At 41.0% G+C, this 25,623-nt stretch overlaps 1 protein-coding gene across 2 annotated transcripts in view; it reads left to right on the top strand.

Moving 5' to 3' along the window:
• The window catches only part of lmbr1 (limb development membrane protein 1), a 38,663-nt gene extending 13,156 nt beyond the window's left edge, over positions 1–25,507 (top strand). For both annotated transcript variants that reach the window (XM_038729596.1, XM_038729602.1), the window contains 12 exons: positions 5,038–5,164; positions 5,493–5,561; positions 5,717–5,781; positions 6,058–6,130; positions 10,222–10,311; positions 11,407–11,483; positions 11,991–12,068; positions 16,384–16,457; positions 16,722–16,812; positions 17,431–17,497; positions 21,942–22,103; positions 22,642–25,507. In XM_038729596.1, coding sequence (XP_038585524.1) covers positions 5,038–5,164; positions 5,493–5,561; positions 5,717–5,781; positions 6,058–6,130; positions 10,222–10,311; positions 11,407–11,483; positions 11,991–12,068; positions 16,384–16,457; positions 16,722–16,812; positions 17,431–17,497; positions 21,942–22,103; positions 22,642–22,727 — 1,059 coding nt within the window. In that variant the 3' untranslated portion in view covers positions 22,728–25,507. The remainder of the gene's footprint in view (positions 1–5,037; positions 5,165–5,492; positions 5,562–5,716; positions 5,782–6,057; positions 6,131–10,221; positions 10,312–11,406; positions 11,484–11,990; positions 12,069–16,383; positions 16,458–16,721; positions 16,813–17,430; positions 17,498–21,941; positions 22,104–22,641) is intronic.
• Positions 25,508–25,623: the final 116 nt, after the last annotated feature.

The raw sequence follows: 25,623 nt of genomic DNA, 5'->3' as shown, positions 1-25,623 counted from the left end.
TCTGGCTTTATTTGCTGCTGTAAAATGTCTCCCACTTTACTGCTGCGTTCTCAAATCTTTACATACGAGCTGCGTCACCAAGGCCACTAAAGGTTGTTGTTTAGTTCAGGTTTTTTAGTTCAGATCATGTTTTAGAAACCTCTATACCACAGTGTGTTTGTGCGTCTTGCATATAAAGTAGTATTCTAAAATGAGGCTTTAAATAAAACCCAATATAGCATTTCTTTCTGTTACTCTTGTCTCCATATCACCAGTAGATGGCATTATAATGATGAGAACCATCCCTGTCATCCTTATTGCGATGATCAGCGTGTGACAAAGACTGTGAAGACATCAGACCAGCCTTTGTTTAGACTTCTATTTATATCAAGGGACCTAAGTTGGCTTAAGAATTATACATGATGAGTGTGATATCTTGAATCTATATTTACTCAAAAACAATTAGATCAAGGTGTAAAAAAAAAAAAAAAGAAAAAAGTTTTGACAATGACATCTTTCTGGTCTATTTCTCTTGTAGTCTAGTTATTTTTTTTTAGCACTAATGCTTAGATGTCAATGGCACAGCCTGAGCTGCTAACAGTTATTGTAAAAAATATGCAGAATTTCCAGTAAGTTTGAATATTTTAGGTTTCTTCTAGATGTAGGTTTTTGAGTCAAGAAGCAAAATAAATAGTGGAAAGTATGCTTTGCAGTGAATGGTCTTTTGGTCTTACCCACAGTATTGAAATGTGTTTGATCCTAAAACGAGTTGGAACGAGTCTGACCCCCTGACTGACCCAGCAAAGGGCCAACAGGTTTCATCTGGTAGTTAAAGAAACTCCTCATCAATCTCATCCTAAGCCCTAACCCGCCAATGATGAGAAGTGTGTTTATTGTGGAGGGGAGGAGTAGGGGAGGAAGAGAGAGAAAACGTCTCGCCGAGCAAACCCGTGTGGTGTTACTAAGATACTCCTCTTTGTTGGAGCTCCACAATGGGGGCTTGGATATTTATTTCAAATCTCCTGCACATGCAGACATTTTTCCCAGGCCTTCTTTCGGGCAGGGCCAGTCGGAGAATATAAAGTGGTGTTTACATACCTTCCTTTAAGGTCACAGTGTCTCCCTAAAGCTGCCTGTTACAATGTTCGTTACCATGGCAACATATTAGTTCGAGCTGGGAATTTAAAAAAGAACAAGCGAGTTGCTCAGGATTTTTGTCCCCATCTCTCGTGACTCAGTTTTTGTAAACTAAATGATAAGTTCTTAAGCTTAACTGATTCTCTACCAGATTTCAAAGGAAGATATCAGGCATCATACATGTAAACTGAATTACCACAACTCATTTACATATCGTTTAGTAGGACAGTGTATAATGTTGAATCTGAGTCTAGGTGCACCTTTTTATCTCGACGATAATAAGCCAGTTATTCTTTGAAGACGTATCAGTCTGACACCTTTCTGTAATCGCAACAAGCTGTTGCCACTGTAGGATGTCCAATAAAATTTGGCAAACATCAGAAAGTATTGAAGCTGCTGTCTTCGTTTATATTGGGTTGTTTTCTGACTCATCCGGCCAGTCCGCCGTGAAACCAGCAGGGAAACAGGAGTTTAAATTCACATCCCGAAAACCAAGTTACTGAACTTTAACAACATTTTCAACCCCACGCACCACTTTGAACGGTACAATGTGATGTTGATGATTTTCTATGCTCTGGTGTCATTGGTGCTTTAATAAAGAAGTCTTATTAAGAGTCTTTAGAAGTTCATTGTGCAGCTTTACAGGGGAGTGTCCCTCTCTTCTGTTTTCTGTCTTTGACACGGTCATTGCGCTGTGGCCGACTGGTTGAAGGATACACTAATAAGGTCCCTGGGCATCTGGCACGTCTTTAGCAAAGAGGGCAGTCCTTTTGGTGGAGAGCAAAAAAAAGGACCCTACCCCCTCCCTGCCTGATTACGCTTTTGGCCCTTGTTCCACACGCCCCTGACAGTGAGCAGAAGGATGGTATGCGGGATGATCTCTGCCACCGCTTGCTGACCTGCTAAGGATTGATGGCGACAACTAGGAAGCTCCTGCACCACCTAACTCTTTTCCTTTGTCTGATTTCTTTCTCTCTCTCACCAGTCCCCTCTACTTGCCAAACATCCAACACAGCCCTGCACCTTCCCAAGTATCATCTCTCACTCTCTCTCTCACACTTGTCCACCATTGCACAGTGGCATTCAACTTCCAGAGGTGAACTCTCTGCTGGATTCATCAGTTGAAGCGCTACATCAAAGACGGTGACAGATTGTGCTTTAGTTTTTCTGCAGCACAAGCTAGGCAGAAAAGCTTGTGAACTGTTTCCAGGCTCTCTGCGGCTATGTGTAATTGGGTGGATTCTGGTCGTGTGTGCGTGTGCGCACGCATACGTGAATTCATGCATGTTTGTTTGGTACCGCAGATGAAGTGGTTACTTTTCTCTCTGGCCACTACACACATTTCTTGGAAGTCTCTCCTGTCTTGTTTGAGCATAGCTGCAGTTAACCAGCCCCTCACTGGATGTCGGTGTGAGGATCAGGGGATGCTGAATATTTCAGAGCTGCTATATTTAGAGGTAGTTACACATTTAGAATGGCAAGAATAGAAACTTTCAGCGGGCGTTCTGGATGCCAAGGCACAGGACTTTTTCTTTTTTTCCCTCCCTCCCTTCACTAGTTGACAGTTTGTCTTTGATCACCACTGATTGCTTAGATGGATTTTCCTATTTTTGTATCATATATTAAGTGCACATTTGGCCTTCCTTAGCTTTGCGATGAACAAAGGACTTAGTTTTTCCCCTTGCAGGAATAGTTAAGGATTGACATAACTTTCAGTGTGCAGCGTCATGCGTATGGACGGATCAGTGAAACCAATCTGGGCTCACAGTTCAGTGTCCTCTTTCTCCTGCACAGTCAAATCCTGTCTGACACAGTGGATTGTTCGTCCAGCGAGGCAGGAGCCAGGGATGATAGTAAGGGAGGTGACAAGCATTGCCTTTGCCCTAAATGATCTGAATGGGTAATGATTTGAGTCTTATAAATGATTGAGAGACCTATCTAAAGGGAATACACCTTCAGCATGGCATGGACAGCTTGTTAAGGTGGACTGGTGCGCTTGAGCGGACGCACGTCCTGCCTACGGCTTCTACTTGTCCCGATGCATCCTTAAGAGAGCGCGTGTGGGACGTGGCTGAAGTCCCTGAAAGCATTCCTCTCTCACCTCTCTTGCCTCCGGGGAACGAGATGCGCTCAGACGTTGACTCCTCTCCTCCACCATTCTCTCTCTGTTGTTCTCCCTCTTTATTTCTCTCCATCTCTTCCTTTCGCCTCTTTTAAAAAAATTTTTTGTTTCTGCGTTGCTGTGTGTGCTTTTCCTCACTGGCCAGTTGAGCTAGGGCTGTTAGATGCTCGATTGCAGCATCCAGCATTTGAACTCGAGAGTATGCGAGTATGTGCAAAAGAGCATGAAGACATCAGCAGAATTTTATGTCCATTTGTGATTTGTGGCTGGTTGAATAAACATTTAATCGGCATTGACTGGTGAATTTATTGTTGGTTTATGGCATAAAACCAAATATACAGATAAATTGCCCTTAAGATATATTATCACTATGATGCATGTATTAATGTTATATATTTATTCATAATATATCATTAATGTACCTTTTGTGCTGAATCTACCACTTACCGCCTCTAACATTACCTGTCGAGTGGCTGCAGTGTCCACCTTTGCCACACTGGGGCACTCCAGACCCTGCCCACTTTCCTCCCTGTTGTGCTAGAAAATTCTGCACTCACTTGCTGAGGCTTTGTCACCATAAAACGAGGCGAGAGGCAAGTGATTGCTCAGTAATAGCGAAAGGATGCTACAGGGGATTTTCCCCACTAATGTATAGAATCTGAGAATAAGCTTAAATCCCTATATCACTATCCAAAGTGTGGACTGAATGGGTGTGTGATGATGTGTAGCCATTTCATTTACCAAATATATCTGCGACCCATAATGCTCATATGCTGTTTGTCAGAAATGTCCTTGTAAAAGAGACAAGAGCTCAAGAGTGAGTTACATATCTTTTAGGGTGCATATAAGAAAAGAGAGCTGTTCAGCAGGGACTCAAATTGTAATGCAAATGCCAAAGGACAGGTGGTTTGGATGACTGTGTCATGAACTGTGTTGGGAAATTTAAAAAACAAAACTAAGCCTTGTCTGATTTAATCGGCAGAATTGAAACCATTTCCATTCTATAAAGCGACATGATTAACAGGGGCCGCTTTCAAAGAGAGACCCCCTTCATGTACCTGTTGGCAAATACTGAACAGCAACCGCACAACCATTATGTTAGCTGGTAACAAATTGCTCATATGTACCCAATTTAAGCTGCGCTCCAACAGCAGAGAGCCCTTGTTATCCCGGGCCTGGTCCCCTACCTGACATGTGTATGAGAACGCCTATCTATCTTACAGTGCTAGACAGCTCGGCTCTCCAGCAGGGGGGGAAAAGGAAACTGTGTGAACAGGTAGAGGAGGACTTTATTAACCACTCAGCAGTTTGTGACCCGGAAAACCCAAATTACCCCAAAACCCTCTCGTCTGCGCGGCCCAGGACACGACCATGGTGCTAAGGGAGCACCTAATCGCCCCCAGATGGGAGGCCTGCTCTTGATCGCAGACAGTAGCTGACGCAGCCAGGCTTCATGCTCCTTACAGCCCCCCTTCTCTTTTCTTTTTTTAATTTCACCAGCCCCTGTTAGACCCACTTTATAGACTGCAATATGTGTGTATAAAAGAGCTGTTTTACACAGGGATCTGTGGGACCGTTTATTTCATGTTTGTGTACTGTGAATTGATTTGGTGGAGATGTCTTGTAAATTTATTTTTATTTTGTGTTTAAAAATGTAACCTGAAATGTAGGAAATACCACCTCCCAGCTCAGTGCAAAGAATTAAACTTTCTTTATAAATCTTTATATTTATTATGAAACTTTCAACCGTATTAGCCATATCTATGATTTCTTTCTTTTCTGTGCACTTTTTCTGTCAGGGCATTAGGGCGCGTATTCTAGAGAGTTTTGTGATGCTCTTCCTGCTGGCTTTGCTCATCTTGGGCATTGTGTGGGTGGCATCAGCGCTTATTGACAACGATGCAGCCAGTATGGAGTCACTCTACGGTACGTTTTTTAAAGAATTCTATTTCATTTGCGTTTGTAAATCCCTTAGTGTATTTATAATGAAAGCTTTGAAATTTTGGGAAATGTTTTTTTTTTTTTTTTTTGCTTCCAACAGAAGCTTGAGCTGCGAGTTGATTAGCTTAGCATTGACTGGAATTGGCAATACCACATTGAACACATTATATTTTGTTTGTTTAATCCCTTCAAAAATCCAAATGTAAAAAAGAGACATATTTTGGTTTTACTAGGATTTCTTTTCTAAACTGTGGCACTACCTGTATTTCTTTTAAGTCTATATTTTATTAAATGAATGCATTTCTTTCTGTAGATCTTTGGGAATTTTACCTACCATACCTCTACTCCTGTATATCTCTAATGGGAGGACTGCTTTTACTTAGTAAGTCATTTAATTTCTTCTCATACACACTGAAAAAACAAAATGTTATTGCTGATGTGGTGTTAAAGTACCATCGATTTAATATTGCTGAATTAGTTCACCATGTTATGGTTAAACAATCAAGCTGATCACTTTTTTTCTGTGTTCATATGTAGTGTGCACTCCTGTGGGATTGTCCAGGATGTTCACGGTCATGGGCCAGTTACTAGTGAAGCCAACAGTAAGTAATTAATATTCATGGTTGTTCAGTAAATATATAAAAGTAGAAGTTTTCTCTGAAAGACAGTCGAGTTGAGCTTGATTAATTCTGCTCAGACTTCAAGCCCCTTTGCTCCTCCTCTCTGAAAGATGTCTGTCTCAGTTTTCCATTTACATGTGCGACAGAGGACTACAAATACATCACCAACTCATCCTCCCATCTGCCATCTCTCCAGTCCCACTTTGGGCCTAATTATAACCCATTTCATCTCCTCCTCCTTTGCTCCCTCCCCTTCAGATCCTGGAGGACCTGGATGAGCAGATTTACTGCATCCATTTGCAGGAGGAAGCCCTTCAGAGGAGATTAAACGGTATGTCTGTGGGAGACGTGTTGGCACATTACAGGGGAGGGGAGGGGTTGACTGCCCTATTGGGTGTGATGGAGCGCGCCACACTGGAATCAATTAACACTGAAAATTCAGCCAGGCACACAGACATTCACAGACACTGGGAAAAAAAATCCACACACGCTCAACACGGGCCGTTCCCCACCGCTGTCTTACACTCATAACTTTCTGCTAAAGGGCAAAGCAGCCACAATGACAAGGACCATATTTTATGTTAAGGAAGTTTTTAAGGATCCATTTAGGACACTCCAGTACTGCTGTCACTGCTGGCGAAATGATTGCCATTTAATGTCAGGCCCAGAATGGTAGCTTGGGTAATAGGATGGAAATGAAATATTTTACGAGAACTTTTGGCTTGGTCCTGTGGACATTAAAGCAACTTTTCAGTGACTTCTCAAAGGATACCAGGAGCCTTACGCTGTTTTCTGGATTCATCCACAAAGGGAAAGTTGAAAGAGTTTAAGGATGGCAAAGATGTTATTTTCTTCGCCTGCATTTCCTTTTCACATCCAGCCCTCTGTGTTCCCAAATTCCTTGTTTGACGTTGAATAATCTCAAAAAGCAGGAAGTATTTGGGCCAAGTTCCAAAACCTACTTTAATATTAACTCAAGCACGCAACCAAGTGTACAGATGCGAGTAAATGAGGAGGGATGAGTGTCTTTCAAACCAGGGAGGTAAGGGAGATCGCTCCCTGATAACGAATGTTTTTGAATGCCATGCCGGCCACGTTCATAGACTGTCACCAATGCGTATGGTTCTTTAGGGCTCATTCCACACTGTTCTGCTTTGAACTAACTGATAGAATAATTGTAATCTGTTTCTTATCATCTCCAACACTGTTTGATCTTTACAAGACTCTGTGGGGCAAAAAAAAAAACAACTGTGGTCAACATCTTAATGTGTCCATAGAGGCCAAGCTGCCATCCACTTTTGCCTGTTAAAAAGGTGGAAATTAGAGGATGTTGACATGACTGTTTTTATGCACATACTGTATGTACATGCACACACTCAACGTTCACGCCCACTCAGGCACTAGAGTGGTGTCCCTTTGATGTGCTGAGAGCGCTGAGCAGACAGCGGTTCAGGAACAGTTCACAGGACACACTCCAGAGGCGAGCAATGTTGTCTTCTTGCTTCACCTGTGTCCGCTCCGCATCCAGCTCCTCTAATAGATTATCCTCTTACCCAGTTTGTGTTTGTAGATGTGGGCTGTTGAGCCACATCAGTTGATGCATCAGTGTTTATTTACACATCTGGCCCTTTGTTGTCCTCCCTCTACATGTAATTGCCCATTTGTAATGACAGTGTTGATATTTAAAATCTTGCGGATCAGATGGTTATGGCCTAAATTGGCTTACTGGACATGTGTCTGTTTTCCTTATAAAGGGTATGATGAACCAGATAAGCTTCTAACACTTAATTTACGAGAACTATTTTTATTTTATTTTTTTTACAATTTACCTACTGGCTTGCTACACAATGTTGACCCCTTCCTTCACTGCTTTTAAATGTATTGAGGCTTAAGTTTACAGAAGTTTGTCATTTGTAAAGTTATGTTTGAAGCAAAAATGGCCAAATGTGCTTGCTCCAAAAAGCAGAAATGACGAAATTGAAATTTTACTGAAATTGCAATATAGCCTAACGCTATAGTGCTATATACCAATCTTTTTTTTTGTACAGATCCCTGCAAAAATCACACCATAATCATCTAAATATGTTTTTTTACATTGAAAATGAGAATAATTATGTAAAAATGAAAATTATCTCCAATATGACAAGCAATTTGCAATTGCAATATCAGTCAAAATAATTGCAATTAGATATTTTTTTCAAAATTGTTCAGAGCTAGTTTGACTCATGGAAGACTTAGCCCAACTGGCCTTGTCTCCTTTTTAAATTGAATTTTGTCACATAAACAGCTGAAATCTTATGCATCCATCCATTCTGTCTGGTTTCATGATTTGGGGATTTTCTACTTGCTTCACATCAGAACCATGACTACTGATAGGTGGATAGAGGTAGGGCTGGACGATATGGCCAAAAATGTTATCACGATAAAAATTTTCATGTCTTTCATATCACGAAAAGTATCAAATCGTTATTTCGTTTGAATTTAAAGGCTGATTTTTGGTCCTGGGTGGAAGTTGAAGAAACGTGATGGTTAATTGTGGTTTAAACTCTTAATTATGGTCAACACTAGATGCTAAACAGTGGATCACTTCACAAATCTAAGTTAGAACATAATTATGATAAAATCTTTGTCAACAAATAATGCCTGTAGATTGTAACCAATTAAACGACCATTGTGTTTCTGAAATAAACGGGTTACTAGCTTAGAAGAAATTGTAAAAGCACAATCAAGTAACCGGAGTGCACAAATATACTGCAGTACAGGCAATGTGGCACACACACTTTTCCACACTGCCCTCTCAAGACCCTGATCTGCTGATAGCAGAGCAACAGAGCGCCTGTCCAGATGCTATGCGGCACAATGACCTTGCCGGTGCCTCTGTTGTCTCAGCATGGTGTTTAGCATATGTGTGGATGACGTAATTTTTCAGCTGTGGTGAAGGTTGGAGAGGATACGTTGAATTACTCTGGCCCTTCCTGGCTGCCAGAAGCCTCACTCAGCATCTCTGCCTCGTTGTAACTCAGTGCTTTACTTGATGCTGCCAGCAGAAGGAGAAGGAGGATATATTTAACTTCAGTTTGGAGTGATGTCATTGCATGTACTGCAGTAGAATATATCACCGTATTCCTGTACAGCCCTAAAAGAGTGGTGATATTGTTCTTTGTTTTCAGTTAGATCTGCTATTTTTGATGAATATTAAGAAACTACTATTCATTTTATCAATCATTTATCTGTCCTGGGTGACGAGTAAGGCCATGTTTAGATATGTTATGCACAAAGGTGATAGATTACTTCACTTGCGGCTAAGCAGATTTGGCTACCCTGAGGCAGTTCGTCTCTGTAAAAGAGCTGTTGAACTGTCCGTGACATTTCCTGTTGTGTTGCGATTGCGTTTGCTCGGAGGGTTCAAACTTTCCCCTGCTTAGATCCTGGGACAGGTATCTGCGAGGGCACAGACACGACTGTTAACTCTCTCTTGCCCCGTCTATCTCACCTCTTTTGCCTACTTAAACCCATCCAGACAGGGCGTGTCATAATAACAGGGGGAAGAAAAAGGTTTGATCAAAGTGATTGGTCCTTCACTCCTGTAACAAAGATGAAAGATGGTATTTTTATTGCACGCTAGTAACGGTGTAACACGGGGACTAATTGGTCTTGATCTGCCAATCACCCCAGGGGATGCAAATGGATACTCTTCCACTTTGGCTCCTAGGGGCCTTTACGCTAGTGCGTCAAGTTGGAAGGAAAACAAGAGTCAAATAGATAAATTAGCCTTAAATGAGCTGGCCTTGTGGTTTTCCTGGAGAATCCCTTGCTGTCTTCTCCAGCCCATTCAACCAGTTGTGGCATGTGCTAGACAGCTCCTGACACAAGAGATTATTTTTACTTGTTTGAGATCACATTGTTATGTTCTGAGTAGGATTACTTGTTTTGATGGGTGTTCTTAATAAAGATAAAGTCAAATGCCATATGCTGAGTTAAGACATACAGTGAGAAGTTAACATCCTCTTAATTAAGTCATTCTGTTTCTACTGATTTGGTGTACGAGAAATGTCTGAAAATACCATTTTCCATCTGAATCAAGAGTTTACGTGGTCGTGCAGATGCAGTATGTTTGTTCAAATGACATTAAATCTGAAACTATTTGTCAATTCTTAAAAAACATTTGTCTAGTTTGATAATCGATTAATCATTTTGATTGTTTAATGAAGCACAGAAGCCAAACCTTTTCTGGTTCAAACATATGTGTTTTTTAGCATTTAGAACTTTTGGTTTTAGACTGTTGGGCAGACAAAGCAAGAATCTCAGAACTGTTTACCATTGCATATTTATCGATAATGAAAATAATTGTTATCTGCAGCCCTAGACAACATCTAATCATGCAACAAATGTAATTAATTTCAGTGGTCTCTGTTTCCGCAGGATCGTCCACACACACATATACTCAAGGAAGCCTTGCTCACCAGCTCAACAAAGAACTGGACAATATTAGAAATCAGAGGAATAAATTGGGTAAGTATTTGTATTGTACAACAGGGCTGATATATTTTGTGTTAAGACCTTGAATTGCCATGGAAATATATGCCAAGAAGTTTGCCTTTTTCATATTGCTGACAGGCTACTGCTTTCTCCCCGTCTGCCTTAATTTCTTAATTTGGACTTGGACCAGAACTGCCTGATAATTTTCCATCCATTTTAGGATATTATAAATGAGGCCTGAGCCTTTTGGGGAGTAGGGTGGGGGTAGTGGTGGCGGGGGGGAGCACAAAGGCACTTAGGATATTGGACAAGATGCAAACTTTATATTGTAGCAAGCCTTTTAGTGATGTCATTAATTTAGAAGGATGGTGCATATAAAGTGCACTTGGCAAACTTCTCGGGCAGGCAGGGTGGGTGCACTTTGAGAATAAGGAGGACTAACAAGGTTGGAAATGGAGAAAGAAAGTCAATATGGCAAGGGCTAGAGGGCAGTCAGAAACACATTGTAAGGGCACTGTGGATGCCCCTAACAGAACAGTCAGTGCATGTGGTCTACAGGCTGTCAGCAGTGTCTACAATCATGACTGATGAGCTGTTGAAATAAGAGGAAGATGGAAGATATAAACTTGAAATGTTTCATCTGGCTCGGAAGAATGAGGCACATTAGTTGCCCGCCGCACGCACACACACATTCTGACCAAAAATATAAATCACAGTATTAATTTTGCTACATTTCTTTTCATCCAGAATTTATTATCGTTTCCACTAATTAAGGCAATGATGAGTGTGGCTAATTAAAGAGGAAGTGCATCATTTTTGAAGGTTATGAAAAGGATATTACCTGGAGGGGGTGGTTGCGATGATAGGTGAGATTGTATTTGATACACACACACACACACACAAGATATGTTTTACCAAACCAAGCTGTACAAACCCTGTAAATAAAGCCAGAGGGATTGAAGTTTCAGTAGTTGTCTTTGATGAATATCTTAATTAACCAGCCGTGGAAAGTTGTTCGTAATGGAGGAGTTTAGCTCATCCCTGAGTCTTGTTATTAAAGAGTTGCTTATACATAGATTTCTTTAGACTAATAACCTCACATTTTGTCTCTCTTTAATTTCCTCTCAGAGAGAAGAAAGAAGGCATCAGGTTGGGAGAAGAACTTGTTGTATCCCATAGTGATGCTGATCCTGCTCGCAGGAACGGTGAGTGCTGGGACTGACCTATCATTAAGCCCAAACTGTTTACTCATGGCGTACATACAGCCTGGCTGGTGGCCATAGGGACTAACACCCTGTACCTCAAACCCCATCCTCTTGCAGTTTTCCCACAGACTCTGGGTGTGGAAACTACTTTTGTCTAATAGCTGTTTAAGACAATGCTGAATAGCCACCTGCAACAACTGTGATTTTCAAAAGATTATAGTGTGGGAATACTATTTATGCCGTCTGATATTGTTGAATAAGGCAGTAAGGCCATGTGAGAGGCATGGCACGTGCATCAAACAACCCCCACATTGTTCAGGCTTTGAGAAGCTTAATGTTGGAACAGTTTACAATCACAAGATGGTTATTATGCATTACCATACTTACGGATCAGCAAGGCCCCCGCAATTCAATTATATCATGATGCCAGATACTTTGAGGATTTGATCAATCTTTTTATAAGTATGCCATGTGTAAACAAATCTTTATCTTCCTCTCTGTTTGCAGACAATCTCAGTTCTAATGGTGGCATTGAATATCCTCTACCTTCTAGTGGATGAGACTGCCATGCCCAAAGGATCCACGGTAATCCTCCTGGCTAACTGATGTACATTTCACCCCCCACACACATGGCCAGAATGTAAACTGCAGAAGAGCTTGCCTATCAGACCTGCCATGTTCCTGGCAGAGACATAAATCAAATTCCGGATATGCTCAGATGCACGTTGGAAGAAAAGGCCCGAGCAGATGTTAATCAGACCCCAACCTTGTGCCTCTGGTTTTGTTTTGGAAGCTCATTGAAAGTCATTTCACAGCAGTGTGCAGATTCATTGAGCTCGCTACGTGTCTCAAGTCTACAGTGGGTTTTTCCTCGCTCCTGTAAAAAGCAGACAGGGCCAGGTGAAGGGCTCTTAATGTGAGGCAGACTAACAGAGATTGTCATCGCCGCCTAACATGCAATGTGTTTTAAGCTCCCCTTATCACAAATCTCATCTGCAGTGACAGAGGTGCGTGCGTGCGTGCGTGCGTGCGTGCGTGCGTGCGTGCGTGCGTGCGTGCGTGCGTGCGTGCGCGGTTGTGGTTGCATTCTTGTTGGAGAGGGGGCAACATAATGTATCGTATTTCTCCATCATTTCATTTCGCATCTCACGGGCAACTGACAGCGCTGCCCTCGACATTCCAATTATTTTATTGAGCAGAGATGTTTTCTTTGGCATGACGCATCGCAGAAAATCCCCCAAATTACACTTGTCATGTAGCTTGAAGCTGTCCTCCCTGACAGTGTGGCCCCACTAAATGGTTTATGCGTTTGTTGAGCTGGATGGATGCCACACCTCTGATCTCACAGCACTACGGGGGGGGGTCTAGTCCTCCAAAACAATCGATACTGATATGATATCCATCTATCTACCCCGTTAACCTTATAGCTCTGACACTCTGCCTCTGTAGCACAAACATTCCCTTGCACTTACCCACACATGGAGAGAAGGACAGAGGAGAGAAAGTTATATGAAGAAGTAGAGAGAGCGGCTGATCTGAGGTCTGGAGGAGGTACTGGAGGAGCAAAGAGACTCAGACTGTGGGAAAGTCAAATGAGGCCCCGATGCGCTGATTGTTGTGGGAGGTGGGGGGGCACAATGGAAGTGCCCTGTCAATGTTTGTGTTCCCTTTCTACTAAGCATCCCGCTGTAGTCCTTAGCATACTGAGCAGTGCCCCAATTGCCTCCACAGAACAGAGGATGGAGGTGGAGAAGGATAATGCGGAGCAGTGAGAGAGAAGAAGCAGGTGGATGGAGATTAGGAGAATGCAGAGGTGCTGTAGAAACAACAAGGGAGGAGGAGAGGGGTGTTGGAGCTGCCTCTGTCAAAGGACACAGTGTTTTACAGCTTAACGAACAAGCACTAAGAGGGACCAATAAAATTGTTACTACAGACCCTCCTCTTTGGTAGCCACAACACTTGACACTGTATTTTGTAAAGTGGACGATTAGCTGCAACTGGATTGCAATTTCTGCCTCACTAAAGTTGCCCTTCTCTAAACACACATAAACTTCCACAATAGCGCTTTAGACTTTCCCTGCAACGCACATGTTGGCTTTGACCTTTCAAGTTTTGTCTAAAAATTAATGTAAAAACGATCCATTCTGATCATGATAATATTAAAATCTTTAAGCAATGATGCTGTAAGGTTCGCACTTACCAGAACTAGAGGGAAAGGTTTGATTCTATTTTGGTTTAGATATCTCAACATTGTCATCTGGCCTCGCACTTATTATTTAAAACTGATTCCTGACATAAAGAACAATTTGTCAAGATGGTGTTACAGTGAAAGTCAACATAGCTCTGAGACTCCAGTTGTTCCACTCTTTGCCAAGAAATGTCTGTAGCTCTACAGTAAAAAAAAATTTAAAAAAATGGATAAATGATGTTGACATTTTATGGCAAGATGAAGTGGGATTAAATACATGAAACCACTGTGGCCAAAAGAATAGATAGCAAGCACAACACATCGCTTTAATTACTTAAATGATTCAAGATACAGCCACAATATGGGTAGGATTGGAGCAGTATGTCTAAATGTGCCTGTGGAATACCTCCCATTTCTGATTCAGACATGAATAGATTAATGTGTCTATAATCTATAATCCACTCTCTACAGTTATAGCAACAGAAAATATAAACAAAGTTCGGACTTCATTATTGATCAGTAATATAATATGGGTATTGATGGACACACTTCAGTCTTTTAATCATCTATCCACGGAGGAGGGTAAACCAATTAGTGTCTGTACCATTGTTTTTGACTGACACATGCACTGATGTGAGTTTTAAATATAACAGTCTACAGAATGATCTTGATGTTAGTTGCCTCATGAAAATTGGGTTTGTTGCTGATTTGTCTCAAAACTGGGAGCCCCCAGCATCAGGGGCCAGTCTAGAATCAGTAATAATTTTATCCTATTCATGTGTGCGGGGAGCCAGCAAGAAGTCTGTCCACTCACCAGAGGAAGTCTTGAATGTGCACGCTTTGCTCATCCACAGAAGGACTCTAGTGTGCATGCTCTATGGGCTGTGAAGAAACTTTTTCATGGAGCGCCATCTTTCTGTACACTGTAGGTGCAAATGCTGACAAGTGGAACTGTGCTGGTGATGTGTTTCTGTATTGTTTTGTGTGTGTTTGTATGCGTTATGCACTGTGTTAAATAATGGCAATATCTTGGTCAAAGCCAACAATGGAGAGTAAGGGGTAAAAGTGCTTTATGATGGTTCCCACTCATACGCCCATGCACTTTTAGAACTACCTGTGGTTAAAAAAAAAAATATATATATATATATATATAGCAATTATCTGGTGTGCCAGTGGATAAGGGTTTGGAGGGAGTGGGAAAGAGTCATAACTTTGTGAAAGGTAGAAGTAAAGGGACCCACCTGAGGTGAAATGGTCAGGATGGGGTGTGTGTGTGTGTGTGTGTGTTAGTACAACACTGACGACCTTGCTAGTGCACAGGTATTGCGAGGTATTAATCTTACAAGCAGCAAAGCACAGGCGAATCTACCAGCCCCCCGACTCCACCAACAACTCTCTCTTGACACACATAAACACACACACTCCATCACCACTACTGGAATGAAAAAAAGAGAGTTGAAAAGGAAAGCTAGCTGTCCTAAGCGCGCACATACACGCATATTGCCAGTGCACACACACACACAATCTTAATGCATGCCTGCCCTCCCTCCCTCCATTAATAAATTACATCAGATGCTGTCTGCTAATTCCCTGTGTAAGAGAGAAAGAGCACTGCACCATGGTTCTGCAGTAAGCTCCCAGGGATGACAGTTGCATAAAAAGGCATGAAACAACCTGCCAGGCTATTCTTTTTTTTTTTTTTTCTTCTTCTTCTTTTTTCTTCCTTCGGACTCTTTTACAAAACAAATCAACATGAAGACACTCAAGGTATGGGTAAGAAAGAAATAAAATACAATAAAAAATAAATTAAAAACTAGCACCATACTCTATATACTGTGCACTGATGTCATGCATTGGTATGGCAAAGTGAACATAACCAGCTTATGTACACACTATACAGAGATAAAGGATAGGAGTATTGCAGATTATATAAAGGTTGGGAATATACAGTACAGCTGTAATCCAATATGCTTCATATATCTTAATGTGATTATCTACAAGATCTGAATATGCAGCTTACAGTTTTAGGCAGTTTTTAAACAACTTTGATCCATAAGTAAGTATTAGTATAGCTTGTGTTAAGTTAAAAGTAAGCAGTCAGTGTTCACCTCTTACTTGTGGACATAATGCATAGTACTGTAGGTGCCCCACACGACACACTGCTTTGGCGGATCAACCCTGGTGCCAAGTCCGACAAAGGCAAATATTTATCATTGGACGACACAGATGTTTGGTATGTGCGGCGTATGTAGATGTATGTGTTTTTCCTGCTCCACTTTCAAAAGGCCTCAGGGGTTTAGGGGTTGTAAGGGGGGTGAGGGGTATGCCTAGTGTGTTTGCTGAAGTATTTGTTGTGTTGTTTTTATGTTTTTGGCGTGCTTTCAGCCTGTACACTCTTCTTACCGTAAGCAATGTGCCGTTTTTGTTTGAACACCTGTTCACATATTGTATGATCGACAGTGATTTGAAAAGAGCCTCTTTCATCTTGTTCCATTCATTACTTAGCCAATTTGATTCTGTCTTTCTCAAGTGGGGAAATTCTTCATGCACCGCATACTTACTGTGCAGGATTTCTGTAATTGCATGTGTGTGCAAATGCCTGTCGTTTCCCATTTTCTTTTCTTTCTTTTTTTTTAATTTTATTTGTGATGTGTTTATGTGGTGTGTGATGATATTAAATAACCCAGTTTTCTGTCTGTCTTCATCTCCCAGGACAGGGGCATCAAGAACACCTCTCTGTCCACATTTGGCGTGGCTCAGGCAGCGCTAGAGATCATCCTCATGTTGTATCCTTTCTTTCAGTGCCCCCCACCCCCCTCTTTCCCTCTATCTGTGGCCGAAGTAGCATGCACCACAGCCAAGAGCAACATTGTCAGGCCAGCTTTGTTTACCGAGGACATACTTCAGCCGGACAGCATCCGGAAGACATGTAGTGCAGTTTCGTCACCTTTTATCGTAGCTGAAAAGGTGCAGACTTAAGATACTTGAAAGACGACTGCTTTGCTACCAGCCGAGAAGTGTTTTTGGTCCTTGATTGATTTGCTGAACAGCTACTTGATGGTGTCCTCTGTCGTTGGCTTCTACAGCCTACGAGTCTTTGAGGTACTCACTCCCAGGAAGGATGACACAACCATGACAACGGTAAAGATGGGATGGAAGGACGGGATGCGGGGTGAACTGGGGGCAAGGGTGCTGAGATTGCTCCTGAGGTGCCAATGTTTTTGGGATCCTTTGTGTTTCATCCATTTCCTCTTTTTTTTCCCCTTTCTCTGTACTCCGAACTCCTACTGCTCGCTAATGTGTTCCTTAGAGCCCCTGCATGACTTTAGTTGATCTGTCCAATATTTGTTTGTGGGTTGTGCAAACACTGGCAAACCTCTTTCTTGTACATCAGAAGGAGAGTGGGTTTCTTTTTTTTTGGGGGGGGGGGGGGGTGCTCTGTTTGGCCCATAGTGGCACCTATTCACTTGGTAATGAGTTTGGGAGTGGTGAGGCTTGTTAACTAGCCATGACGCTCCAGTGAAAGGGCTTGAAAGGACAACAGAGAAAACCTGGTAATGAGCAACTTCAGAGGTACTAATTGTACAATATGTGGAACCAATTTAACATCAAGTGGTGTGTGCATATGTGTGGGCACGTCATGGCTGACAGTGTTGGTGCAATGGGTGCTTTTCACTCACAAGTCTCATAGTTCCTTCCTTAAAAACTACATTGTGTGCTTGAGAGATCTGAAGTTTGATTATCTGTTACGCTTTGTAGATCATTGGTAGCTGTGTGTCCATCTTGGTCCTGAGTTCAGCCCTGCCAGTGATGTCCAGAACTCTTGGTGAGTACATGTTTGTGTGTTTGCCTGCCTGTATTGGAGAGTGTGCATACTAATTTCACAATTCACATCTAGCTTGTGTACATATTATATATTTAAAGCAACAGCTGTACATTTTGGGAAATAGGCTTGTTCTGCTATGAGTTAGATGAGAAGATTGAAACCACACAGCTATCAGTCTGCTTAATATGCAGCTATAAACAGCAGCTGGCGAGCTGAGTTTAGACTTAAAGTGGGGAAAATTGCTAGCTTTGCTCTGTCCGAAGGTAACACAATCCACCAATCAGCACCGCTAAAGCTCACTAATTAATACGTTGTATCTCCATATTTTAACAAGAACAAAAACTCAGACAAGAAATAGTCCTGCAAATACCCCTCCTGCAAACTTCTTATATTTGCATCAAATACTTTTTTACATTGTATGGATTACACAAACAAGATGTAACATGTTAGAGCAAATATAACCTAAGCTAACCGATTGCAGGCTGTAGCATCATATTAAGCAGAAAGACACACAAGTGGTATCAATCTTCTACTCTTAACTCAGCAAGAAAGAGAATAAGCATCTTTCATGTCATGTCAATTTCATAAAAGTTTGAGCAGGGGCATCCCTCTCTAACTTTAAGAAGCTCTTGAAAACTTATCTCTTCCGATAAGACTTTCTCTTATAACTCCTCTAACCTGCACACCTGTGCTCTTCTTCTTCTATCTCCTTACATTTCTCTTGTATTGATTGCAGTATTTCGTTAACTCTTCCTTCTTTCCCTGGGTATTTACACCATTGATGCTATATGTACTATTAACTCTTACTAGTATCTATTGTCACTTGTAGATCTCTTACTGTAGTGATGCTTGTATGATGTTCCTCAAATGTAAGTTGCTTTGGATAAAAGTGTCTGCCAAGTGAGTAAATATAATATAATGTAATAACAACCTCGCCACAAACAACCACAAAGAGTTAATGCCCCTCCCCCACAACAGTTTTCAGTGCAGCCACCAACAGCAGACCATTAAAGGTAGCAAGTTGAATTCTCCTGAAGTTTCACATAGTGACATTAGAAAGGATTGCAGGGTGAAGGGGTAAAAATGAGAGGAGTAGCACCATCACAATGGCACTAATAAACATGCAGAGTGCAGAGCACAGCTGTTCAAATAGCACTGTGTTTGTGTGTGTGTGTGTTTGTGTGTATTGGAGTGTGTGTGAGAGAGACCAACACAGTGGGGAAAATGGGACGGAGTGAGCATACAGTGACTCATTGGGAGCTTTACAAAATATCAACAGGTTCTGCTTTGTGACGCTGAATAGATTAAAAGGAATAAATGCATGAGACAGAGTTGAAGAGAAAAGGCCTCCCAGCAAAAGGAGGAAAAAAAAGACATGGAGAGTTGAGTGTGACGAAGTGAGATGTTAAAAAGACAAGAAAGGGTTTTGTGGGTTGATGTGAGGTGTTTTTTGTGTGTCTCAGTGTGGGAAACATGCACTGTACGAGAACTGTACAGCAACGCAAAGAGTACTCTAAAGCCTGTCTATTTCACTAATGTAGTGACACACTGTGTATGTTTCTTTCTGTCTCTAGTGCAGAAAAGTGAACCCATAACATTTTTATTTAAAGTGGCTGTAATCAGCATTTTTATAATAAACACTATGAAATTACAATGAAAGACAATGTGAAAGGGGTGAGCCTGCAGAGAATTATCACCTATATCTGCAACTCCCCTCTGCTTTTTATAGTCAGTTTCAGCTCATTGTTAGCTGTCAAGCTAACCAAAGTTGTTTTGGTTCACTCTCACTCACTGTACACTACCTGCTCAGCACCAAACAGGAGACAGACACAGTTAGCGACTAGCTGGTGAGCAGCAGAATTTGGTAAAGGCATTGGATACAGTATAGTGCTGACGAGTGGGTGATATGCGACAAAGGACCCTTGCTGGACCAGAACCAGGGACGTTTTAAATATATGGTCAGCGTCTTAAACCTCTGGGCCAACAGGACACCACACGATCTTTTGTTTTTGTTTGAATAGCTTGTTGCTCCTTTTTGAGGTCAATTGGTCATGAGCATAGGCCTTTTATGTAAAGATGTTTGGATCTGTTAATAGTCGGAAGCAGGCATGACACAAACACCAGTAGCCTCACATATGAAGTGTTGCTCACATGCATAGGAAATAATTTCACTGTGCCATAAAACTCTCATGAATCCAACATATAGGTCTTAGATGCACGCCCAGATGCTTGCTAATGTCTCCAACTCTGCCACCCTACACCTGACATTTCAAATGCAGAGCGTCTTTTTACCCCCAATTAGATTTTCTCAAATTACCAAACCAAGATCAAAACCTTTGGAATTAGAAATGGATGTAGCCCTACCACAGTGGCAAGCTGTATCGACTGGGGTCTCAATCATCTCTCTCCCTATCTCTTCACAGGCAATTTTGTTAAAGGTCCTTGATGCTTGCAAACTGCTTACTGCGGCGGTAAATACATCTCTCCAGACACTGAATCGATTGCCCAATCTAATTGACGACAGAGGTTGTGAAGATGTTACAGGAGAAGTAGAACATACAGACTCGTGCTTCTGCAGTGTGCCACATCTGAATGTCATTTCTGCATACAAATGACTGAAATGCAACATTGTTGTGGAGTTTAAACATATTGATGCAGTAATTTCTTTCGTCAATGTTGCATGCGAAATTAACCTAAAAAGACAAATGCCTTAAGTAACATTGTACACACCAGGTTGTTGAAAGCTTAATTAAAACTGAGTGCAGGAACACCCAGGCCAAAATGGATTAGCAGGAAAACAATAGGGTCTCGATGGCTTTCCAGGCAGCAATCTGTGACAGATGGTTTGAACTTGTTCCTAGTATTTGTTTTAAAACGGATACCTTTAGCTACGTTTGCGCCTCCTGTCCAGACAAACATGGCGAATCCGAAGACCTAAAACAAAGAAGTTTGAAAACGCTGCCAACCTCATTTTTGTTTTAACTCCGGCATGGTGTTTAGTGTGGACAGGTGAAAACAGAGGACTTTAAAAATGATGGCGCAGACTCTCACATTTGGCTTCCTGATTGGGTCTGATCAGTCATGCAAAGCAAAAACACAACACTACTGTCAGTGCTTTAGTTTTGGTATTTTTATTAAAATATTTTGTACTTTGCAAATAAAACTTATACACTCGTACACTGCATGTCGCCGTATTTACTTTGTGGCGACTCCCTGGCTGTTTTTAACTGCCACAGTCGCCTTGTACTCCCGTGTTACTTCCAGTAACAGTTCCACCTTGTTGTCAATCCATACAAAATAAATCTCTGGTGTGGTTCTTCGTCTCTGGTATTGCTTTATTCTTTCGCCAAATGTTCTGCAACAGCGGAGCACACAATCTGCTTCCTGTTCACACTGGCATGCACATTTCCAGTGTACATGAATGGTCACTAGATGTGCGTTTTCAGTCTTTTTAATATCTTAATATATTTAGATCAGTCCTGAAACACAGATATAACAGTGGTGTGGACTGAGATTGTTTTTGTTTTAAAACTCTGTTTTTAAGAGAAGCCTGCAGGAGACACTGCTCCTTTATTTTATTAGAGAGTTGAAGTCCACCTGCATACCACCTTTGCTGCTATACTTAGTCACCTGTCCTTTCATATTCCAACAGTCCTTACATTACTGCTAACCAAGACAGTCAAGGGATGAAAATAAGCATAAACTTTGTACTGCAGTGGATCAGTGGTTTGTGTAAGACATCAATCAAGATGCATAAACCTTGTCATGTTTTGATGATGGCATTGTCAGGCATATTTATATATTAAGGCAAAAAATTATTATTAGTAGAAAAATATCAAGTACTGGTTTCTTTTAAGATTAATCTCTAATTTTGAGTTGAAAACTGTCAGAAATTGTGCAACCCCGTCAGCTCTGTGGAAACTTACAAGATTGTGCTAGTTTATTGTTTGTATTAGATAGTTGTTGGTTTAGTGGCTGACTCTGGTGACTGATTCTATGGAAGACTTGGGAGTGGCTTTCTTTCTATTGTACCACTTTATTTTGGCCAAATGAGACCACAAACGGAACCTTTGTATATGAAAAAAACACACATAGGGCTGTAACACTGTAACATCAAGTCACATTTTTTTTCTCTAAGATTATACCTGAAACGCAAATAAAACATTTTTTACATGTATGGTTTTGTTCCAGATTTAGCCTTTTTACTTGTTTAAAGAGCTAGACCATTGGAGAGAGAGACTTTTAAGTGCCTTAACAGAACAGACGTTCCTAAATTGTCCCATTTGCTGCAAGCTCATGATTTTGCTGGAAAGACTTTTGCTTTGCTTTGAAAGTGAAACCGAAACAGTTATTGTGTTGTTTGTCATAGCCCTAATCAACGCATTACATTTTTCCCAATGACTTTCTAACCCAGTTATTTGACGTGTATCTTGTCCCTTCACAGGTATCACCAGGTTTGATCTCTTGGGAGACTTTGGGAGATTCAATTGGCTGGGAAACATTTACATTGTTATTTCATACAACCTGCTATTTGCGGTCGTGACGACACTCTGTCTTGTGAGAAAATTCACCTCAGCTGTACGAGAAGAGCTTCTAAAGGCCTTAGGTAAATTTATTTATTTACTTTTCATGTGTCCTGCAACTTTTTAATATACTGCAACAAAATAATTCCAGAGTGCACCACATATTCTTTCAGTGTCATGAAACGTCTGGTAAACAATCCTGTCTTTCCTATGCTGGATGTCCTGTAGAATATAAAGCAGTTGTTTTTACACTTTGACTACTCAATTTCATCCCAATTTTATATCCACAAAGGTTTGGTCTGAAACACTGACAGCGCCAACCTACTCTGTGGCTTTAGAGAGAGATAGCGTTTATTTCTCTGACAGCACGACCTGGAGTGACAAAATGGAAGAAACTGCAGCGAGATCCAATGTGCTGCAGGACTGACATGTGACAGAGGATGGGGCTAGTCTCAAAGGCTTGCTGTGACAGGCCCTGGATGTTTGATACACAGGGGTGGGATAGGGTTAGAAAATGTCAGACAGAGGCACTGAGGAGAGAAAAGCACATCAATACCTCTGTCTAAGTGAAAGTCTGAGGCTTTTTAATGAGATTTCTCTCCCTTATCTCCCCCTGCCCAGGTCTGGATAAATTGCAACTGTCAAACAGCCCCACAGACCCTGAATCTGGGAAGCTCTCGGCCAACGGGCATCAGAAAACTCTGTGAAAGGGACGATAGATCAACACACACACACGCACCCCTACACACCTTAGCACAGCCAAAGGGAGATTTCGACAGTACTGCCTGACTGCTGAAAGGTGAAAGGGATTGGAAGGAACTTAATAAACCCAGGCAGTGTCTGACGGATGCTGCAAATGGAGGCTGAGAGCAATTTAGCTTCGTGACATTCCATCCTCTGCGTCTCCGATGGAAGCTGGGGCAGAGCCAAGGATGAGACTGAGGAGTGAAATAGACTGGCATCACTGCAGTGACCTTGATGTTGACCTCAACCGTGACTGTGACTTTAAACCACCCATCTCTTGCTTCAGGGGCACTCCCCAGCATCGCTACCTGTTTTTCTTCCACAAACTCCTTACCACTGCACTAGACAAAAGCAAGAGGGTATAGCAGGTGAAACAATGCACCTTGTGTCTTATATCTAAGTAAAAGGCAATGGGTTATTTTCCATCACCCAGCTCCTCCTCTGTACTGTACAGATCTGTACTAAATAGACCCCCACAATTCAGTTAGACTTATTTTTTTAAATGTCAGTACATCCACAGTTATCAGTGTCGGTGATAAATGGAGCATTTGCAGTGTATGGTCTGTAATCATTGCTCTTTGATTGATATGTGAATGACATAAAGGTGTCGATGTGTCATTTTTTTTTATTTGTATAAGCTCGAAATGTGAAAACAACAAAAAGGTGCTTTGTGAAGCATGAAAGGCGTCATTTATTCAAAACTCATCACAGCTAGTACATTAAACGGCAATACAGTTCACATATGCATTAGCGCTGTCATTACCTATAGGATTTTAGCACTCGTGCTGTCATTTGTCTTTTTATTTTGCTTTACTCAAGTGCGCTTCAACTTTATTGATGATGTCATTAGTTTGTCTGAAGTAGGGTAAAAACTTATTTTAGGTGCTCTAGATTAGACTTCAGCTACAAATGGGAAACTACATGGGAGTTCCACTGAGCAGAAGGCTGTAGTTTTAGAGCTGATCCTGTGGTTGTATTTCCTAAAATATTATGCACATGATAAGAAAATGTCATCACATTTTTGCTCATCCCCCCAAAATGTCTATTATAAATTCACAGGGCACAGAAAAATGTGTCCATTTTTGTAAATGTTGTATTTACATGTACATTATATTGTTTCATACCTCTTTTTCATTATTTGTATGTAAATATTGAGCTCTCATTGAGCCCACTGAGGGTCTGACTCACTAAGCAATCTGTATTTTATTGTACATATTTTTTTTTATAAACACCAAAATCCAATGCAAACCTGTAACAGTCTTCACGTACAGAATGCATAAGTGAAAAATTTGCAACTTTGCAGTCGATAGCAGGATTTGGTGACTCAGGCCCCATTTACATGTTGTATTGCTGCATAATCTTCTGAACTGTGATGTTCTTTGTCTCCAGAACCACCTTAAATGCCTTAAACGACAAGCGTCTCGCAGGCTTAATCTTAAGGTTGTTTCTTGTTCTGTGTTTATGTACATGTACACATGTGTACATTGTCTTCGGACAGTTCCACTGTGATCCTGTGTACGAGTTTCTAGTCGAAAGCTAGCTGGATATAACATACGCGTTGCTTTTTGCCATGAATGTTGTCACAGTAGCTCTTTTCTAGTGACAGGCTCCATTTTGAGATTCATTCATTACCCATAAAACTTGAGCACTTGCTAAGATAGGGTTGACTGATTGAATTATGTTTTTTATGGTATAATAGGTGGCATGTGTTTTCATGGTGACTACATGATGATAAATGAAAAAGGACATTTTAATTTATATATGCTTTTGAAACATTTTATTTCTTTGGACAGGATGTTTTACATCAAAGATGCCTGTCATTGGTTGTTGCTACATTACAAAGACTGGATCTGAAGAAAATTTTGCAACTCTCAATCACAAAACTCATGCTGAAGCCATCTTCTCAAATGAGCAAATCGGACCAGAGAATGTTTTGTAAAGAGTGATTTATACATATACATTTTTTTTATTTTACCTTTATTTTACCAGGAAAGAAATCCATTGAGATTTTTAATCTCTTTTACAAGGATGTCCTGAGATGAGAGATATACATACGACTCTTACCATCCCAAACCACATTCAGATTTTGAAAAATGTATTTTCAAGAGTGCAGGCTTACCCAAATTATACTGGAAGATACATTTGGTCGAGTTTCTGGCCTGTTGGGTGCCATTTCAGTTGTTTAGTGCGTATCTACAGCCATGTTATTGACCGTGCTGATCATTGAATACTGTGAAAAATCAAGATGGCCCAAAGTACTGTGGCAAAGCAAATAGGATGACACTGTAATTTGGCAAAAGAAAATTGTAGCTGTTGGATGAATTAGTGGAAGTAAAAAGAAATTTATGACTTTCTGGGTGAACTACATTAACTCAAATGGCTTGAGGTGAATATTTGTCATAGCATATGTCCACTCAGCTCGGCTCTGGGATGTGTCATACCCCTAATAAAACATCAAAATCCTACTCTTTGCAGTAGCTTCCGAGGTAAGAACTGAAAGGGCCATTTTCTATTCAAGCAAGCTTTCTGGTGGCCTTTACAGTACATCTGTGTTGTGTGGGGGTTTCAAAAGTGTAAATGAAGCAGCTTTCTGTCTGTATGTCAGTTTGTCTCTGCATGTAATTCTTGGTAAGTTGTTTATAAATTGGGTTTTTTTTTTGTACAATTTCTCAGTTTGCTAAATGTTCTGTTATTTTTGATGTTTGTGTGTTTTGCAAATAAAAGTAGAAAAATGCTTTGTTGACATATTTTCATTCATCAATCAATTTGTAGTCTTCCAACTACTCAAAGCACTTTACACTACAAGTCACACTCTAATTTCAGAGGCTACCATGATGAAAGAAAGGAATCATTCACCAC

The sequence above is a fragment of the Micropterus salmoides genome, unplaced genomic scaffold (assembly GCF_014851395.1).
Source record: "Micropterus salmoides isolate LMB-PRFRI ecotype aquatic unplaced genomic scaffold, ASM1485139v1 Ms_hic_scaffold_1, whole genome shotgun sequence".
In the NCBI taxonomy this organism is placed as follows: Eukaryota; Metazoa; Chordata; class Actinopteri; order Centrarchiformes; family Centrarchidae; genus Micropterus; species Micropterus salmoides.
This window is presented reverse-complemented; position numbering and strand designations above follow the sequence as displayed.